The sequence below is a fragment of the Lepisosteus oculatus genome, chromosome 3, assembly GCF_040954835.1.
Source record: "Lepisosteus oculatus isolate fLepOcu1 chromosome 3, fLepOcu1.hap2, whole genome shotgun sequence".
NCBI lineage: Eukaryota > Metazoa > Chordata > Actinopteri > Semionotiformes > Lepisosteidae > Lepisosteus > Lepisosteus oculatus.
Window position 1 is genome coordinate 8195475 of NC_090698.1, and position 16724 is coordinate 8212198.

The window sequence follows — 16724 nt, forward strand, 5'->3', positions numbered from 1 at the left end:
CGATTTTGGCACGCCTGTAGCGTTTTCACGACACAAGCTATTGGCTTGTGAACAGCATTCCCCTATCCCAGTGCATAGTGCCACATTAAATAGAAGCACGAGAAAAAGAGATTCAGAACGCAAAGCTGTGTCGGTCTTCTGTGTAAACAATCGGTTTGAAAATCATGGGAGCTGTTTTTAATAAGCTGCTGAGTCACGAATATTTGAATCTTTCTGCTGTCAGTATTGTGAATATAGTTGACCCTTACCTGAATGAAAACAGGACATAAAGAAAGGGTTTCAGAAATCAAGCAAAACTTTATTCCCGTGCTTACAGTCTGGGTAATTGGAGACTGCGCTGTTCTGCTTCCTATGGTGATATACGGTTTTTTCGCACGAAGCCGTGTTGAGCAGTATTTCTCGCGTTGTGGACGTGTGTACACAGCGGTCCCCCCGGGTTCCAGTTAGTGCGTAATTACGCATCGATGAAAAACCGGAGGTTTAAAAAAAGATAATTAGCTCACTGATAGTTTGATGTAGAGGCTGTGGACATTTCCACAAGTCGTGGTCTTTAAAATGCATTTGGTTTGAAGGCGTTCTGTGCTTCCAGTGCGAAGATATGGACAAAAGAATATTCGTGCGTGGTCCAAAAAAGTGCTAAAAACGACAATGTGAAGGCTATTAAAACATTCACAATGTACTTGATACACAAAGCAAGTGTTTTCGTAACCCTAGGAGGTTTCGTGAAAGCGCTACAGGCGTGCCAAAATCGTTTTCGAACTTCCGGCGAACTTTCCCCCGGTCAGTTACACTAGGACACTGGCTGTATTTTGCGGTACGTGCGTCTAATATTTCCTGTTAGAGCTTTTGCCTGCTGGCCACCAGATGTTAAGAATGATCTGATCAGAGGTGAACTAGTGAGAAAAGATAAGACCTGGTCCAAAAACGTCTCACTTTACATACAGTACATCATAAGATCTCATTATTGATTATGTGGGAAAGGTTTGCACAAATGATTTCAATGAATTTGCCGAAAATGAGATATTTCGTGGCTTTAATGTGTCCCTCTAGTGAAAAGACAAACTCGTAGTGATACAGTATTTCCTTCTCCAGATCTGTGGGCAGTGACGACACGTGTTTTGTCCCCCAGCTGAAATGTTGGTTGTGGGGACTTCAGGAGTCAGTCTTCTACAGTGGAAAACACGAATAGCTTTACTTTAAGTCTTCACGATAGCACACACACACACAGTCATTGAAATCGATTTAGACTGATCTGAAGAGTGTCTATTGGGTTGGACTCCTGCCTAGTGTACATGCAGGGGGAGTTTGCATGTTCAGTTATGCTAGGAACTGGCTCATCTCCACCACTTTTATTGGACGCGGGCTGTAGAGAACTGGGTGAAAGTCACACTCATCTTGTTCATGCACAGCACTAGTCCCCAAGTTAAATCATGGTTTAATTTTTCCTTTGACAGGTAGCTGAAGGAAAAACTAATTGTAATCAAACTAGAAATGTTTGGCTGCCTGGGTCCTGGTGTGTTGTTCTAAAGAACTAGAACAGGAGGGCATTGGCTGAACTCACTCAGAAGGGAGAGGGAGCAAGTTTGTCAACTTGCGCCCGAGGGCTGGAGAGATGAAAGAGGAATTGGTTATGAGCCCTATAGGTATTTCCCCCCTCCCCCAAAGTGCAGTCAATTAGAATCCAGGCCAGTCGAAGGAATATCATTAAGACCACAGACTCCAAGAAAAAGCAGTGGCCAAGAACTAGTGCAAGTACTTGTCTATGAAAGACGGAAAAGCACGGCCATTGAAGAGGCTTACAGGGACATCTTCACAGACACTGAACTACAGCACTTAATGCTGACAGAAGAGGGAAGCATACAAGACAGTACACAAGGGAGTTCAGAACAAGGCCTTTATTCATACTCCAGATTAGGCTTGGTATTCTGGATGTGAGGTCTAGATCTCCACACAGCCACCAACACCAGAGAACAGACCACAAGCACAGTGGAGGCAGCTACTACCAGCAGCCCATAGCTCAGGAACCGGGGTGCTGTGGAGAGAAGAGCTTTAGTGAGGGGTCAGACACAGGGAACAGGATCAGACACTCAGCCTCCATCCCCCTCCCTCACCTTCAGGATGGGAATCCAGCTGACCCAGAGCTGGAAGCTCGGATCCAACCAGGATCACTTCCCCACTGGACACCAGCACAGTTTCTCTGGAGGAGTCCTCTGCCACTCGAGCAACAGCTCTTCCTGCAAGAGGACAGGACAACAGCATCAGGAAAGGATACACACAGCTGACTAGCGCACAACCGCCCTGTCCCCAGAGAACTCACTCCTCCTGCCACAGGTGGGCACACAGCGGTCAGTAGCGGTCGGCTGGCACACTGCTGCACTACAGTGGATGAACACCTGGAGAGAGCAGAGCAAGGGTCACTGCACAGCCCAGGACCAGCCACCACCTCCTTCCCCACAAGCTGCTCCCTACCTTCTCCATCAGAGGCACCTGAGAGGCAGGATCCACAAAAGTGAACATCTGAATCATGAAGCGCTGGTAGTGCGTTGGGTACGGCAGCCCTGAGGGGCCACCCACGGGGATCAAGGTGCTCTGGTAGTTGTCACCTCCATAGGGACACCTGCAAGGACAGCAACAGGGAGGGTGAGCCCTGCCACAAGGGGACACTACCAAGACAAGCCAGTCTGAGCCACAGGGGTCAGGTTACCCAGCAACCAGAAGGCTCCAGCTGGGCTGGCTGAGAGGACTGGGAGTGGAAGTGGCCCAGCAGTCCCCCAGGGTCAGGACAATGTTGGGGTCAGTCCTGTTCAAGATGTGGACCTCCACATACACAGGATCCCGCAGCACCTTGGTCACAGGGTAGTCCAGGTCACTGTAGTAGGAGTCATACAGCTCTCCTGAGGAGAAGAGCAGCAGCGGGGTTCAGCAGAAGCCCCACACACTCAGCTCACACAGCCCAAGGCCCGACAGCTACCTCTGGCAATCCTGAGCTCCACACGGAGAGGTCCTGGAGACACTGCCGGAAGGGGTGGGGAGACTGTGTAGACCACAGCCCGCACTGGAACAAGGTCATCATCTGCATACCTGCACTGGAAGAACAGCCTGGAGAGAGAAGCAGGCAGTCATGGGATCCAGCAAGACCAGAGCACTGTGGGAAGCAGCAGCTGCTCACTCACTTGTAGAAACTGTCCCTTGTGATGGAGCCAGCAGGTCCCCCAATCACAGCAAATGTTGAGGACATCATGTTCTCATACACCACAGCACCACCTTCAGTCTGGAGGAAGGACACATGAACAAGGTCAGGAATCACCACAGGAACAACATCCTCAGCTGAAGGATCAAGCCCCTCACCTTCATGCTGGTGCCACAGGCACTGACTGGGAACTGGAACATGGCAAAGCCAGCAGTGGTGCTAACAGGGCCACAGGGGGGACTCCTGCCCCCCTGCAGGCTGACTGAACCCAGGCTCAGCTGAGGGCTAGTGGCATTCTTGGACACGACCACCACAAACTGGCCATCCCTGGTGCACTGGACAGTCACTGGAGGAAAGCAAGAGCTGGTAAACCAAGCCTGTTAAGCTCATCATAGAAGACGCTCAAGATCCCAAAACCCACCTTCATTCCCATAGTAACAGCTATTTTGGCTGGTCAGATCAAAGCAGCAATTTTTAGCTTCACAGTCGCTTTTACCGATAGTCAAGTTACCACATGCTATCTTATCACCGTCATTAACCAGGCACTTCTGAACCTGAGCTACAGACCAATCCAACACCAGCAAAAACAACACACTGTACAACCCCATCCTCCTTCTGATCATGAACTTCTCCACCGTGAAACTCGCCGAGGAACTGCAAACAAGCGGCGCTCAGCTCCTGAAATACTCGCTGCGCCCTGATCGGCTGAGGGCGGCGATTGGAGGGCTGTAGGGCCGGAGCGCGCGCACGAGGATTTCGGACACTCAGAGGGTCGTCAGACTCAGCTGATTAATCACGGAGCGTCCTGTTCGACTGGAACGAGCTATCACGCGCGTTAGACCTAGGTCTCCGACTCAAAACTAAATATGTGTGGCGTCTATTGCTTCTTTTAGTGATGACCTCGTCTCGATCCCTGAATGACTTGTTGTGTTTAGCCAGACGTAGCGATGATTGCCGCTTTCCCTTTTGTATTAGGCCTCGTGAAATCCGACTGCCGCTAGCTGAGATTTTTGTTTTTCCACTTTTCTTTTTGCTTTTAGCTAACTCGCTATTAGCGGGAGAGTGTGCAGTTTTGAAATGTTGTTCTGTTTTCCCCTTTTTCGCGTAGACTCTGGCATTGCAGATTAGATATCATGCGGGTTAGACTAATGTATCTGACTCAAAACTAATTTATGGCGTCTGTTAGGGTAACCATATTTTGTTTTTCAAGAAAGAGGACGTGGGGACGAACATCGACACTCGACACATGCCTCCAAAGTAATGAATCTTTATTACTTTTTCTAATCAAAAATCAATTTAAACTCTAATTTTGATTAATCTTCTTAGTAAACTTTTAAACACTTGCAGGGATGCTCTTTCTCTTCCATATTGGCAAACAAGGAAAAAAAATATAGCCCTATTTTTAAAAGTTTTTTTTTCATTTTAACAAAAGTCTTAACATCTGAGGAAAAAATGAGGACATCATAACTTTTGCAATCAATGAGGACTTCTCCTAAATGATCGATTTGGCTCTACCTTTATTTCTATAATTCATTTATAATCGTCAATTGATAATGTTTTAGGCCAGGCGTTTAACTTATTAACGTTCATTTGAATTTGAACAGAAAAGACGCAGAGTACATTATACTGCGTTTTTGCGCTGTATTACTAAACATCGTTGTTACTCTCCCCAACGAGCAGAAAAGTGAGATGTAAGAATATTTCAACATGAATTCGTCCACTGGTTTGGCGCGAATGTTTTCTTGAAAGAGCGCTAGAAAAACACGCGGCGGCTGTGACAGGGGCCAGGCGACTCTCCCGGCCAGCGGAGAAGGTTAAAGCCGCGAGTTCAGCGTTTTGTGCTGAAACCCCGGGGGAAGACTGGGTCGACAAAACCGCTAGAATACCGGGTCTCTCCCCTTGTGAAAGAAACATTCGTTTCCTTGTGACCGGTATGAAGCTGGATAATACGATACCCGTTTGTGAGTAAAATGCTACTGCTCCTGGGAAGGGCAGGAACAATCGCTACCAGCACAGACGAGAATCTCGGTCCCTAGCGTCCCCATGTAGTTTCACAGAAATTCCTACATTTTAATCCCATGTTCTACTGCCCAAAGGGACATGGATTCGTCCAATATACGTACATACACGGTACAGGGAAAATACGGCTATACGTAAAAATACTGAAACGCTCTCGGCTGGGTCTTTACACCCACCTTTGATGTCCAAGAAAGGGATCTGTATGCTAGATCTCCAACCATTTATGTATAATGATCATATACATTAGAATTTCATTCTAGATGAATTAAGGACCACATTTGTGCATCTAAGGTGTATGTTCAACATCTTCTCCTCAATAGATGAACAGCCCTAAAATCCTCTCTCCAAGGCTAAGGTGGAGATGGCACAAGTGCTCCTGCACTAGTGGGACTCTCCTCCAGGCAAGCTTGAAAGGGCAGCTGTTGTTCCCCCCGATTTGATGTCCCTGCTCTTCTGCCATTGAGCAGATACTAAGGAACAAGCCTGAGACTCCCACAGGAACAGCTGGTGTTCTTCCAAACCGCAGGTAGAGTCTGCTGGAGGAGCTGTAAGAAGAGTGGCCATAGCCTCAGACAGCACAGCCATTCATACCCAACCCATACAGATCCCCCCTCCAGCACAGCAAGAAGCAGCTCATGACAAGAGACCCTTTGCAACCAGTTTATTGCTCATTCACATCAAGTCAGTTCATGGGTTTGTGTTGCTTCCTCCTGCGCAGGACTGTCCCCAGCAGAGCAGCACAGACCAGCCCCACCGCAGTCACCACACCAGCCAGGATCACAGCCTCCACAGGCAGGCCTGGAAAGAAAGCACAGAGGAGCCTCAGCAAGTGGGCACTGCCACAGAGAGGGGCCAGCCGACACGACAGCACCTCCTGCCAGTACCTGTGGACTTGCCCTCCTCTGCTCTTAGCTGGGAGCTCTGGCCTTCTGCCTCCACTGGCCTCTCAGCAACCTGCTCTTGCAGCACAAACACGGGACCAACAGTGGCATCAGCTTCCCACTCAGGAGCTGCAACAAGAGCAGGACAAGCCTGGCTGTAGACCACACTGCTTGACCCCCACTTTCCCGAGGAGATCCATGCCATGAGCGGCAGAGCAAGGGTGCCTTACCCCCTGTAGAAGCCAGGTCCCTCCTGCTCCTGCCACCCCAATACCTGGATCGTACACTTGGCACACAGCTCGAGTCACAGCAGCTGCAGACCTGGTCACTCCCATCCACTGATCTCCACCTACAGCAGGGACACAGGGTCAGAGCAGCTCCCTCACCTGAGCACCAGCAGGACACAGCAGCCCCCTGCCTCCTCACTGACCTGCTGCCCTCAGTGTAGCAGTCCTTGTTCAGGGAGTCCACACTCTGGGAAGCAGGAGTCACCTTCAGGTGGCAGGTGATGTAGATCTGCCAAGAGCACGAGTGGATCAAGCTACACCCAGGCCTCCATCTGGGGCTTGTAATGGAAATGCTGTTCCACAACCTTCACAAACCCATAAAAGCAGAAGGATCAAGTACTCACTGAGCTCCTGGCATCCTGATAGAACCTGAAGGCATCCAGCTTCATCTGCAGCTTGGTGTCCTGGGTTCTTGGCATGAACTGCGAGCTGGAGCCTGTGGATTTGGCGTCAGTCAGGCACCTGAAAGGAGAGAAGGCAGTGTAGAACTGGAGAGACGGCAGGCAGTATTCACTAGCTCAAGCCACCCGAGGTCACACCCACCCTTTGTTCTCAATGAAGGAGTAGCTGGGGGTGGAGGTCTGGTCAGGGACCAAGGTGGCCACGCAGCTGTCCACAAAGAGCCGAAGGGGCTGGTGGTTGGCCTGGGTGACGGAGGCTTCGATGTTCAGGACGTCCCCCAGGTAGAACACATTGGAGGACCTCTGGGAGCGCCAGTCATCTGGATGGGAAGGGAACCCCAATCTCAAGCACAGATCCCATCGATCCAACTGCACTGGCTGTACAGTCACACCGTGCTTCATCTCAGGGGAGACCTACCACTCATGAGGCTCAGGGAGAAGTCCAGCAGATCCTCAGCAGACTTGGTGGAGGTGTAGGGGACCCAGGTGGGCTTCAGGGCATTGCTGCTCACATTGTGGAGCCTAGCACACAGGAGGCAGGCGTCAGCAGGGAGTCAAGCTCCAGGCAGGCAGCCCTGCTGCTCCTCCAGGACTCACCTCATGTAGTGACACTCGATACCCACAACAGCGCCATTCGTTCTCACTATGGGGGTGTTGGCCAGCGGCTTCGGGGTGTAGTTGAGAGAGAAGCTGTACACCAGTTGCTCGTCCACGGTCTAGACAGATCACAGATCCAGTCACCCAACTGCCGAGAACCCGAAGCTGCCCAACGGCAGAACCACTTACACTCAGCACACTGCGACACGCCTGCAGCTCAGCCTCGAAGATCAGGAGCTGCGCCGCGGTGTCCTGCCGGGTGACCGCACAGTCTCCCAGGCTGAGATCCGAAGCGTTGATCAGCTGCCCGGTGCCGAACAGGTCTGTCTTGACCTGCACCACGATCGTACTCTCCCCGCACTGCGCCGACACAGCCCGGATAACCTGCTGCTTCTGCTGCCGTGGCAGCAGAGGCGAGTCCAGAAAGGCGACCCCCTTGCGCCTGATGCCGGATTGGACGTTAGCGCGGGCGCGCCATTGCGCAGCATCACACAGAACTGCGAGGAACAGCAAGGTCAACAGCCGAAAGGCGAGACCACTAGAAAACCACATCTTGAAATGAAAACAACTCGCAAAACCACGATACCTGCCGTTTGCGAGCTCCTTCCTTTTAAAGCCACCGAGACTTTCGCACGTGATGACGTTCAGGTTCGTGGAGTGAAGATTTTCACGAGGACCCGAACACGGTCAGCTCACACGCAGGAGGACAGGATATGGAATCCACCCCGTGGAAAAGCCAGTGTAGTTAAACCGGAGGAAGATCGCGGAGACTCATTTCTCTTGAGCAGACTGCTGATTGTTTACAATGAATATTATAAACTAGGATCTTCGCTATATTTTGCGGCCACGGTATCTAATATTTCCTGTTACAGCTGTTGTTTCTGACAAGATGTACAAAATGAATAAGAAAAGATCTAGTCCCGAAACGTCTGAATTCACATCAATTCTAAGATTATTATAGAATTGAAACTGTGAATATCTCCTTCTGTCAAAATGACCATTGTATAGTTACAGTCTTGTAAATGATAAAACTCCTTCTTTATTTTCGTTCGAATGTTCTTCTGCTTCGCCGATCAATCTGGAGGAAAAGCGCTGGGTGAACGATTTCAAGAATTAAAAGCCTAAAACGGAGAAAGGGAGAAACTCGTCGTGATATTTCCTTCTCCGGATCTGTGTGCAGTGCAGACACGCTTTGTCCCAGCGAACATGTCAGACGCGCGCGGAGCGCAGACAACTGTTCTCACACCTTCCGATTCAGGAGTGAAAGAGGCGCCTGGCGTTGCTGCTCTTTACATTAGGGCTGCACGCATGCTTCTCTGTTAGCACTGCTTTCCTGAAGCTCTGGGGTTCTGGGTTCGATTCGTGGTGGGGTTTCTTCTGGAGGAGTTTGCAAGCTCTCCATTTTCACCCCACCGTCCAAATACTGTACGTGCTGTCACGGTGAACGGCCGGACTAACTCCCCCCCGCACGTCTGATGGGCCACTGTGTGTCGGCTTAGGAACCGGCTGGTCTCCACTTTCTGTTGGGCTCAGTGCTTTCAAGTTCTTTCATGTAGACGAGCTGTTGACAAATCCTACTAATTATTAGTTTTTCTTGTGAAACTCAACTGTGCATCGCCCATTTTTCTTGCTTAAGCCTGTATTTTACACCCAAAAGAAACATGGGTAGCGTCATAGGAATTGTGTAATACATCTATAGATTTTCTAACATTTTTATCCTGTACAATGTTGCAAGGGAAGCTGAAGCCTATCCCAGCAAGCAACAGGCCCAAAGTGGGGTACACCCAGGATGGGACACCAGTCTATTGCAGTGACTATTGGAAGGTAGTGTTGTTTTTTTTTAATGTATCAATAAAACAATGCATTTCTGATACAGTGGGGGTGTTACAGACGTATGCCTAGCTTTACTGTTTCATGTTTCCATGCTATGTTCCTGCTGTAATAGTGCGTCTTCCTGACTACATAGTTTTAAATCAGCACTGCTTCTACGAAAAACCAAGGGAAGGTGTTGAAAAAGTGGTTTTCAAGAGCTCTTCGATGTCAATCATGCGTCACATTTCCAGTTTTGATTTTCTTTCAGATATCTGCATGAGCATGTACTGTGTCCTCCAGAATTATTGGCACCCTTGGTAAAGATGAGCCAAAAAGGCTATGAAAAATGTCTTTGTTATTCATCAGCTTGATCTTACACTGAAAATATGAGAGAAATCGAACCTTTCGGTGAGGTAAAATTGTTCAAAGAAAAACAATCCTTTTAAAAAACAAACATTTTTCTCAAAAACACACGTGTCACAATTATTGGCACCCCTCCCTTTGCCAAGATAACAGCACTGAGTCTTCTCTTATAATGCTGGATGAGGTGGGAGAACACATACTGTATAAAGGGATCTGAGATCCTCGCTTGTGGACTCTCCTCTTCAGCTCACCCCACAGCTTGATTCTGTGGTCAGTGAACCATGTCTGTGTGGGTTTGGATCATTGTCCTGCTGGAAGATCCAACCACTACCCAGTCTTAGCCTCCTGGCAGAGCAGCCACATTTTGACCTAAACTCTCCTGGTATTTGATGGAGTCCATGATTCCATGATATATAAGAACTGTTCTGGGTTAGTTTGAGAAAAATACACCAAGTATCTCTGTTTCGCATCCATGCGCTTGAAAGAAAAACTTCTGAGATGGACTTCTGACTGCCTTTAAAGGGGAAATGGGAAATATTTCTCCAACAGAGCCACATTCGTCAACGATTGATTGAAAATGAATACCTCGCAAAAATCAAGTATTATGTCCTGGCTGAAAGGAATAGACACCAAGAGTAATGAGGCCAACTCCGACAGATCATGCACACCTGTTGAGATTGCGGAGGATTATACATCGGCCACCGACAAACTCTGCTGCTGAACCTGCTAGTGTTAGCAAGCGTCGGAAGATGGCTACAAGGCGGTACGATCCAAATGATCTAAATTTGGGATTTACTTTGGTCAGTGAACCATTTCTGTGTGGGTTTGGATCATTGTCCTGCTGGAAGATCCAACCACTACCCAGTCTTAGCCTCCTGGCAGAGCAGCCACATTTTGACCTAAAATCTCCTGGTATTTGATGGAGTCCATGATTCCATGTATCCATCCAATCTGTGGGGATGCAGATCTCCCGCAGACACAAAGAAGCAGTGGCAGGCTGGTTGCTGTGCCAATCAGCGCTCTCTGGCTCTGTGCCAGGCAGTGGTGCTGCTTGCGACGTGGTGGGAAAGATTTCTACTGAGATGCTCTAGCAGTGGGCTCTCTGAAGTCCGGCTAGTTAGTTCAGGCTTACTAGCAGAGTTTGTGCACAGGAGAAAAATGACTGCGGGTCCCAGCAGGTCAGGAAGAAGACCGGTCCGTGCCTGATGAAGCGCTAGTTCTGAATAGTGATTCAGCTGTCCACGAGGCTTGCTGCTGATGCTAACTTCGGGTGGATCCTTTGGTTACACGCTGGCAACCTCCGTCCTCGACTCTTAGAGCAAAGGAAAGTCCTGCACTCGGACACACTGGCCGTTACGTGGTGGTCCAGGCTGAGTCTGAGGATGCTCAGGTGGAGCCCTGAGGCTGAATGTCCAGCAGGCGCGCTGCGAGAATCTCCTGCGCTTCCCCAACTGTTCTGCCCTGCAAACCGTTCCCCAGGGGCTCCGTGTTGCCTCTTTTTACCTAGAGGAACTGCAGGTTGTTCATTGGTTCAACGTTTCATGGGCATCAGAGATCCACGTGAGGTTAACCTGCCCTACCAGTTCCTGATTGGCTGATGAGTAACCATGCCCTTAGGGTCGTAAACCAACTTTGAATCAGACTCTGTCTTGAAATCTCAGACTTTAAGGCGCCAGAGATGAACAGTTATTAAGTTTGCTGGAGAATATCAGGAATTGGGAGTTGCTCCTTATCAGGACACTCTATCAGCTAGAACAGTGGTTCTCAAACTCTGGTACGTGCCGCCAGGTGGTAAGCCATATGACCCTGGAACTGTGTTGTGTGCGCTGAAAAATCGGGACGGGTTTTCATATTTTCTATTTTAATACGTGTCCAATACGCAGCCTACGTACTTCGGTACAGCGCTCCGCTAATATTTAAGTGGACACAGAGTTATGATGTAATTCCATACCTCTCTATAGGAATGCATGCTATGAAGTAAGTGACCAATTGTATTTAAAAAAAGCTATCTCCACCGAATAGGGAGGTAGGAGAACGTGCGTGATCTTGGAACACGCCAATCTTGTAAGCATGGGAAAGCGTGATACATAACAGAAAAATATATAAGAATTGTTCTGGGTTAGTTTGAGAAAAATACATCAAGTTTCTCTGTTTCGCATCCATGCGCTTGAAAGAAAAACTTCTGAGATGGACTTCTGACTGCCTTTAAAGGGGAAATGGGAATTATTTCTCCAACAGCGCCACATTCGTCAACGATTGATTGAAAATGAATACCTCGCAAAAATCAAGTATTATGTCCTGGCTGAAAGGAATAGACACCAAGAGTAATGAGGCCAGCTCCGACAGATCATGCACACCTGTTGAGATTGAGGAGGATTATACATCGGCCACCGACAAACTCTGCTGCTGAACCTGCTAGTGTTAGCAAGCGTCGGAAGATGGCTACAAGGCGGTACGATCCAAATGATCTAAATTTGGGATTTACTTACACCGGGACAGAGGAAGACCCAAGACCACAGTGTGTCGTGTGCTGTGAGATTCTCAGCAATAAAAGCATGAAGCCAGCACTTTACTATGAAGCATGCGCTCTTGAAGGATAAGCCTGTTGATTTTTTTCAAAGGAAACTTAAAGATCTGAAGCAGCACAAGTCCACCATAACAAACAGTGCCACTCCAATTTCCAAAGCCCAAGAAGCATCTTACTACTCAAGCTTGCAGATCGCTAAAGCAGGTAAGCCCCACACTATCGGTGATGAACTTTGTTTACCATTGGTAAAAGAGCTGATACTTATTATGTGTGGAGAAAAAGTTGCTAAACAGCTCGACCTGGTGGCCCTTTCGAATGACACAGTCACTCGCAGAATTATTGATATGGCAGATGATGTCAAAAGTACGCTGATAGAGCGCGTTAAGATGAGCAGATTCTTTTCACTGCAATTAGATGAGTCTGTAGATGTCGTCAATTTGGCAAATTTGCTTGTTTACGTTAGATATGAGTTTGAGGGCATGTCGCATGAGGACTTTCTGTTCTGCAAGCCGCTACCATCAAGAACTACAGGAGAGCGCGTATTTCAGCTTCTGAATGAATTTATTGAAGAGAATGGCATTGACTGGAAAAAATGCATCGGAGTTTGTACAGACGGTGCTAGAGCGACGACAGGCAGACACAGCGGTGTTGTTGTACGAATTAGAAGAGGTTGCTCCAGACATGAAGTGGGCGCACTGCAGCATCCACCGCGAGGCCTTGGCCGCCAATAAAATGCCTGAGGATCTGAAATCCGTGTTAGACTCTGCTGTCAAAGTTGTGAATTTGATCAAAGCTCGACCAATGAATTCATGTCTGTTCAGTGTGCTTTGTAATGAAATGGGCGGCGAACATGTGCAGCTTTTCCTACATACCGAAGTGAGATGGTTATCAAGGGGCAGAGTGCTCACGAGGCTCCTTGAGCTGCACTCTGAGGTACAGATGTTTTTGCATGACCAGCAATCTCCCTTGGCAAGTCTATTTGATGATCCAGTGTGGCTGGTAAAATTGGCCTACCTGGCTGATATATTCTCATGTTTGAATGAGCTGAATCTGGGACTGCAGGGCTTCTCTTTAACAATTTTTGATGTGTCTGACAAGATCACTGCTATGAAGAGAAAGCTGCAACTGTTTGTTAACAAAATCAACACAGGCGATGCATCTGCTTTCCCAACTCTGGAGAACCACCTGCACACATATGGTGTGGAACTTGATGCTGCTGTTCGAGATGTGATTACATTGCACCTCTTCTCATTGAAATGAACAGTTCTCAGAGTATTTTCCAGTTGAGGCCACACCAGAGTGGATCAGGAACCCCTTTACTGTTGATGCCGAAAGAATACCCAAGAACCTCTCCTGTGCTGAGCAAGAGAAGTTGCTCGAGTCATCATCTGATGTCAGAATTGAAACGACAGTCACCGTTGCATTTCTGGATCCAAAGACGGAGTGAATACCCAGCCCTCTCATTCAAGGCTGTGCAATTTTTGATGCCTTTTGCTACTACCTACCTTTGTGAGAAAGGCTTCTCTGCAATCAAGACAAAGTACCACAGCAAAATGGATGCTGAGCCAGATCTGCAGTTGAAGCTCACTGCCCATCGTCCATGACATTGCAAGGCTTTGCTAAACTAAACAAGCTCACCCCTCTCACTGAAATGGTAAGTGCTCAGTGTTTGTGTTTCTATTTTTATTAGATGTGTATGTGAGAGTGTGCACATGCCCACATGTTGGTCATTGAGATTTGTGGTTCCTATGGGAAGATGACTTGGAGGCGGTACTTGGATGCTTTGGTTTGATCAGTGGTGGTACTTGGTCCAAAAAGTTTGAGAACCACGGAGCTAGAAAAACCTTACTTGTTAACCACATGGAATGGCCTCTCTGTATCAAGCACCACTGAGATGAAAGAGAGAGGGACTAGCAAGGGAGCAGAAAACTTAATTGCTGTATTTTAGTAAGCCTCGCCGCTACAACACCGATCAGCAAAATGTGGAAAGGGTGTCAAAAACCTAGACAGATGCACTTGTTCCCTGAAGAAAAACCCGGAAGCTAGAAGCTCACCAACACTAACATACCAGATGGAGGTATCGACACCACCACTATGATATTCACAAGGAACACACTAAAACAGTACTAAGCCACAATGAGTAGAGATCAGTGCAAAGCCTTTATTCACACTCCATGCACAGCTTGGCATTCTGGATCCAAGGTCTAGATCTCCACACAGCCACCAGCACCAGAGCAGAGACCACAAGCACAGTGGAGGCAGCAACTACCAGCAGCCCATAGCTCAGGAACTGGGGTGCTGTGGAGAGAAGAGCTTTAGTGAGGGGTCAGACACAGGGAACAGGATCAGACACTCAGCCTCCATCCCTCCTCCCTCACCTTCAGGATGGGAATCCAGCCGATCCAGAGCTGGAAGCTCAGACCCAACCAGGATCACTTCCCCACTGGACACCAGCGCAGTTTCTCTGGAGGAGTCCTGTGCCACTTGAGCAACAGCTCTTCCTGCAAGAGGACAGGACACCAGCATGAGGAAAGGATACACACAGCTGACTGGCGCACAACCGCCCTGTCCCCAGAGAACTCACTCCTCCTGCCACAGGTGGGCACACAGCGGTCAGTAGCGGTCGGCTGGCACACTGCTGCACTACAGTGGATGAACACCTGGAGAGAGCAGAGCAAGGGTCACTGCACAGCCCAGGACCAGCCACCACCTCCTTCCCCACAAGCTGCTCCCTACCTTCTCCTTCAGAGGAACCTGAGAGGCAGGATCCACAAAAGTGAACATCTGAATCATGAAGCGCTGGTAGTGCGTTGGGTACGGCAGCCCTGAGGAGCCACCCACAGGGATCAAGGTGGTCTGGTAGTTGTCACCTCCATAGGGACACCTGCAAGGACAGCAACAGGGAGGGTGAGCCCTGCCACAAGGGGACACTACTGAGACAAGCCAGTCAGAGCCACAGGAGTCAGGTTACCCAGCAACCAGAAGGCTCCAGCTGGGCTGGCTGAGAGGACTGGGAGTGGAAGTGGCCCAGCAGTCCCCCAGGGTCAGGACAATGTTGGGGTCAGCCCTGTTCAAGATGTGGACCTCCACATACACAGGATCCCGCAGCACCTTGGTCACAGGGTAGTCCAGGTCACTGTAGTAGGAGTCATACAGCTCTCCTGAGGATAAGAGCAGCAGTGGGGTTCAGCAGAAGCCCCATACACTCGGCTCACACAGCCCAAGACCTGACAGCTACCTCTTGCAATCCTGAGCTCCACACGGAGAGGTCCTGGAGACACTGCCAGAGGGGGTGGGGAGACCGTGTACACCACAGCCTGCACTGGAACAAGGTCATCGTCTGCATACCTGCACTGGAAGAACAGCCTGGAGAGAGAAGCAGGCAGTCATGGGATCCAGACGGGACCTGGCAAGACCAGAACACTCTGGGAAGCAGCAGCAGCTGCTCACTCACTTGTAGAAACTGTCCCTTGTGATGGAGCCAGCAGGTCCCCCAATCACAGCAAATGTTGAGGACATCATGTTCTCATACACCACAGCACCACCTTCAGCCTGGAAGATGGACACATGAACAAGGTCAGGAATCACTACAGCAGCAACATCCTCAGCTGAAGGATCAAGCCCCTCACCTTCATGCTGGTGCCACAGGCACTGACTGGGAACTGGAACATGGCAAAGCCAGCAGTGGTGCTAACAGGGCCACAGGGGGGACTCCTGCCCCCCTGCAGGCTGACTGAACCCAGGCTCAGCGGAGGGCTGGTGGCATTCTTGGACACGACCACCACAAACTGGCCATCCCTGGTGCACTGGACAGTCACTGGAGGAAAGCAAGAGCTGGTAAACCAAGCCTGTTAAGCTCATCATAGAAGACGCTCAAGATCCCAAAACCCACCTTCATTCCCATAGTAACAGCGATTTTGGCTGGTCAGATCAAAGCAGCAATTTTTAGCTTCACAGTCACTTTTACCGATAGTCAAGTTACCACATGCTATCTTATCACTGTCATTAACCAGGCACTTCTGAACCTGAGCTAAAGAACAATCCAACACCAACAAAAACAACACAAGGTGCAACCCCATCCTCCCTCTAATCATTGACTTCTCCATCGTGAAACTCGGCGAGGAGCTGCAGATAAGCGGCGCTCAGCTCCTGAAATACTCGCTGCGCCCTGATTGGCTGAGGGCGGCGATTGGAGGGCTGTAGGGCCGGAGCGCGCGCACGAGGATTTCGGACACTCAGAGGGTCGTCAGACTCAGCTGATTAATCACAGAGCGTCCTGTTCGACTGGAACGAGCTATCATGCGCGTTAGACCAAGGTCTCCGACTCAAAACTAAATATGTGTGGCGTCTATTGCTTCTTTTAGTGATGACCTCGTCTCACATGATCGTTTCGATCCCTGAATGACTTGTTGTGTTTAGCCAGACGTAGCTCACACGATGCGATGATTGCCGCTTCCCTCTTGTATTAGGCCACGTGAAATCCGACTGCCGCTAGCTCAGATTTTTGTTTTTCCACTTTTCTTTTTACTTTTAGCTAACTCGCTATTAGCGGGAGAGTGTGCAGTTTTGAAATGTTGTTCTGTATTTCCCTTTTTCACGTAGACTCTAGCATTGCAGATTTGAATGCGAAGGTATAAAAAGTAATCA

General features: G+C 49.1%; 1 protein-coding gene and 1 long non-coding RNA gene across 2 annotated transcripts; both read right to left on the reverse strand.

Annotated features, from left to right (window-relative positions):
• Positions 1–1880: 1880 nt before the first annotated feature.
• Positions 1881–2465, reverse strand: LOC138237826 (uncharacterized). Its single transcript, XR_011189142.1, has 3 exons — positions 2318–2465; positions 2112–2234; positions 1881–2032 (listed from the first exon to the last, which is right to left on the reverse strand). It is a non-coding gene; the product is annotated as an uncharacterized lncRNA (long non-coding RNA).
• An 11753-nt stretch (positions 2466–14218) lies between these two features.
• LOC138237767 (zona pellucida sperm-binding protein 4-like) lies at positions 14219–16212 on the reverse strand. The gene is made up of 9 exons (XM_069187612.1): positions 15970–16212; positions 15707–15894; positions 15532–15629; positions 15316–15443; positions 15049–15238; positions 14814–14961; positions 14662–14737; positions 14456–14578; positions 14219–14375 (listed from the first exon to the last, which is right to left on the reverse strand). Exons 1-9 carry the CDS (start codon positions 16181–16183, stop codon positions 14239–14241), a joined length of 1302 nt encoding a protein of 433 aa, XP_069043713.1. The 5' UTR covers positions 16184–16212; the 3' UTR covers positions 14219–14238.
• Positions 16213–16724: the final 512 nt, after the last annotated feature.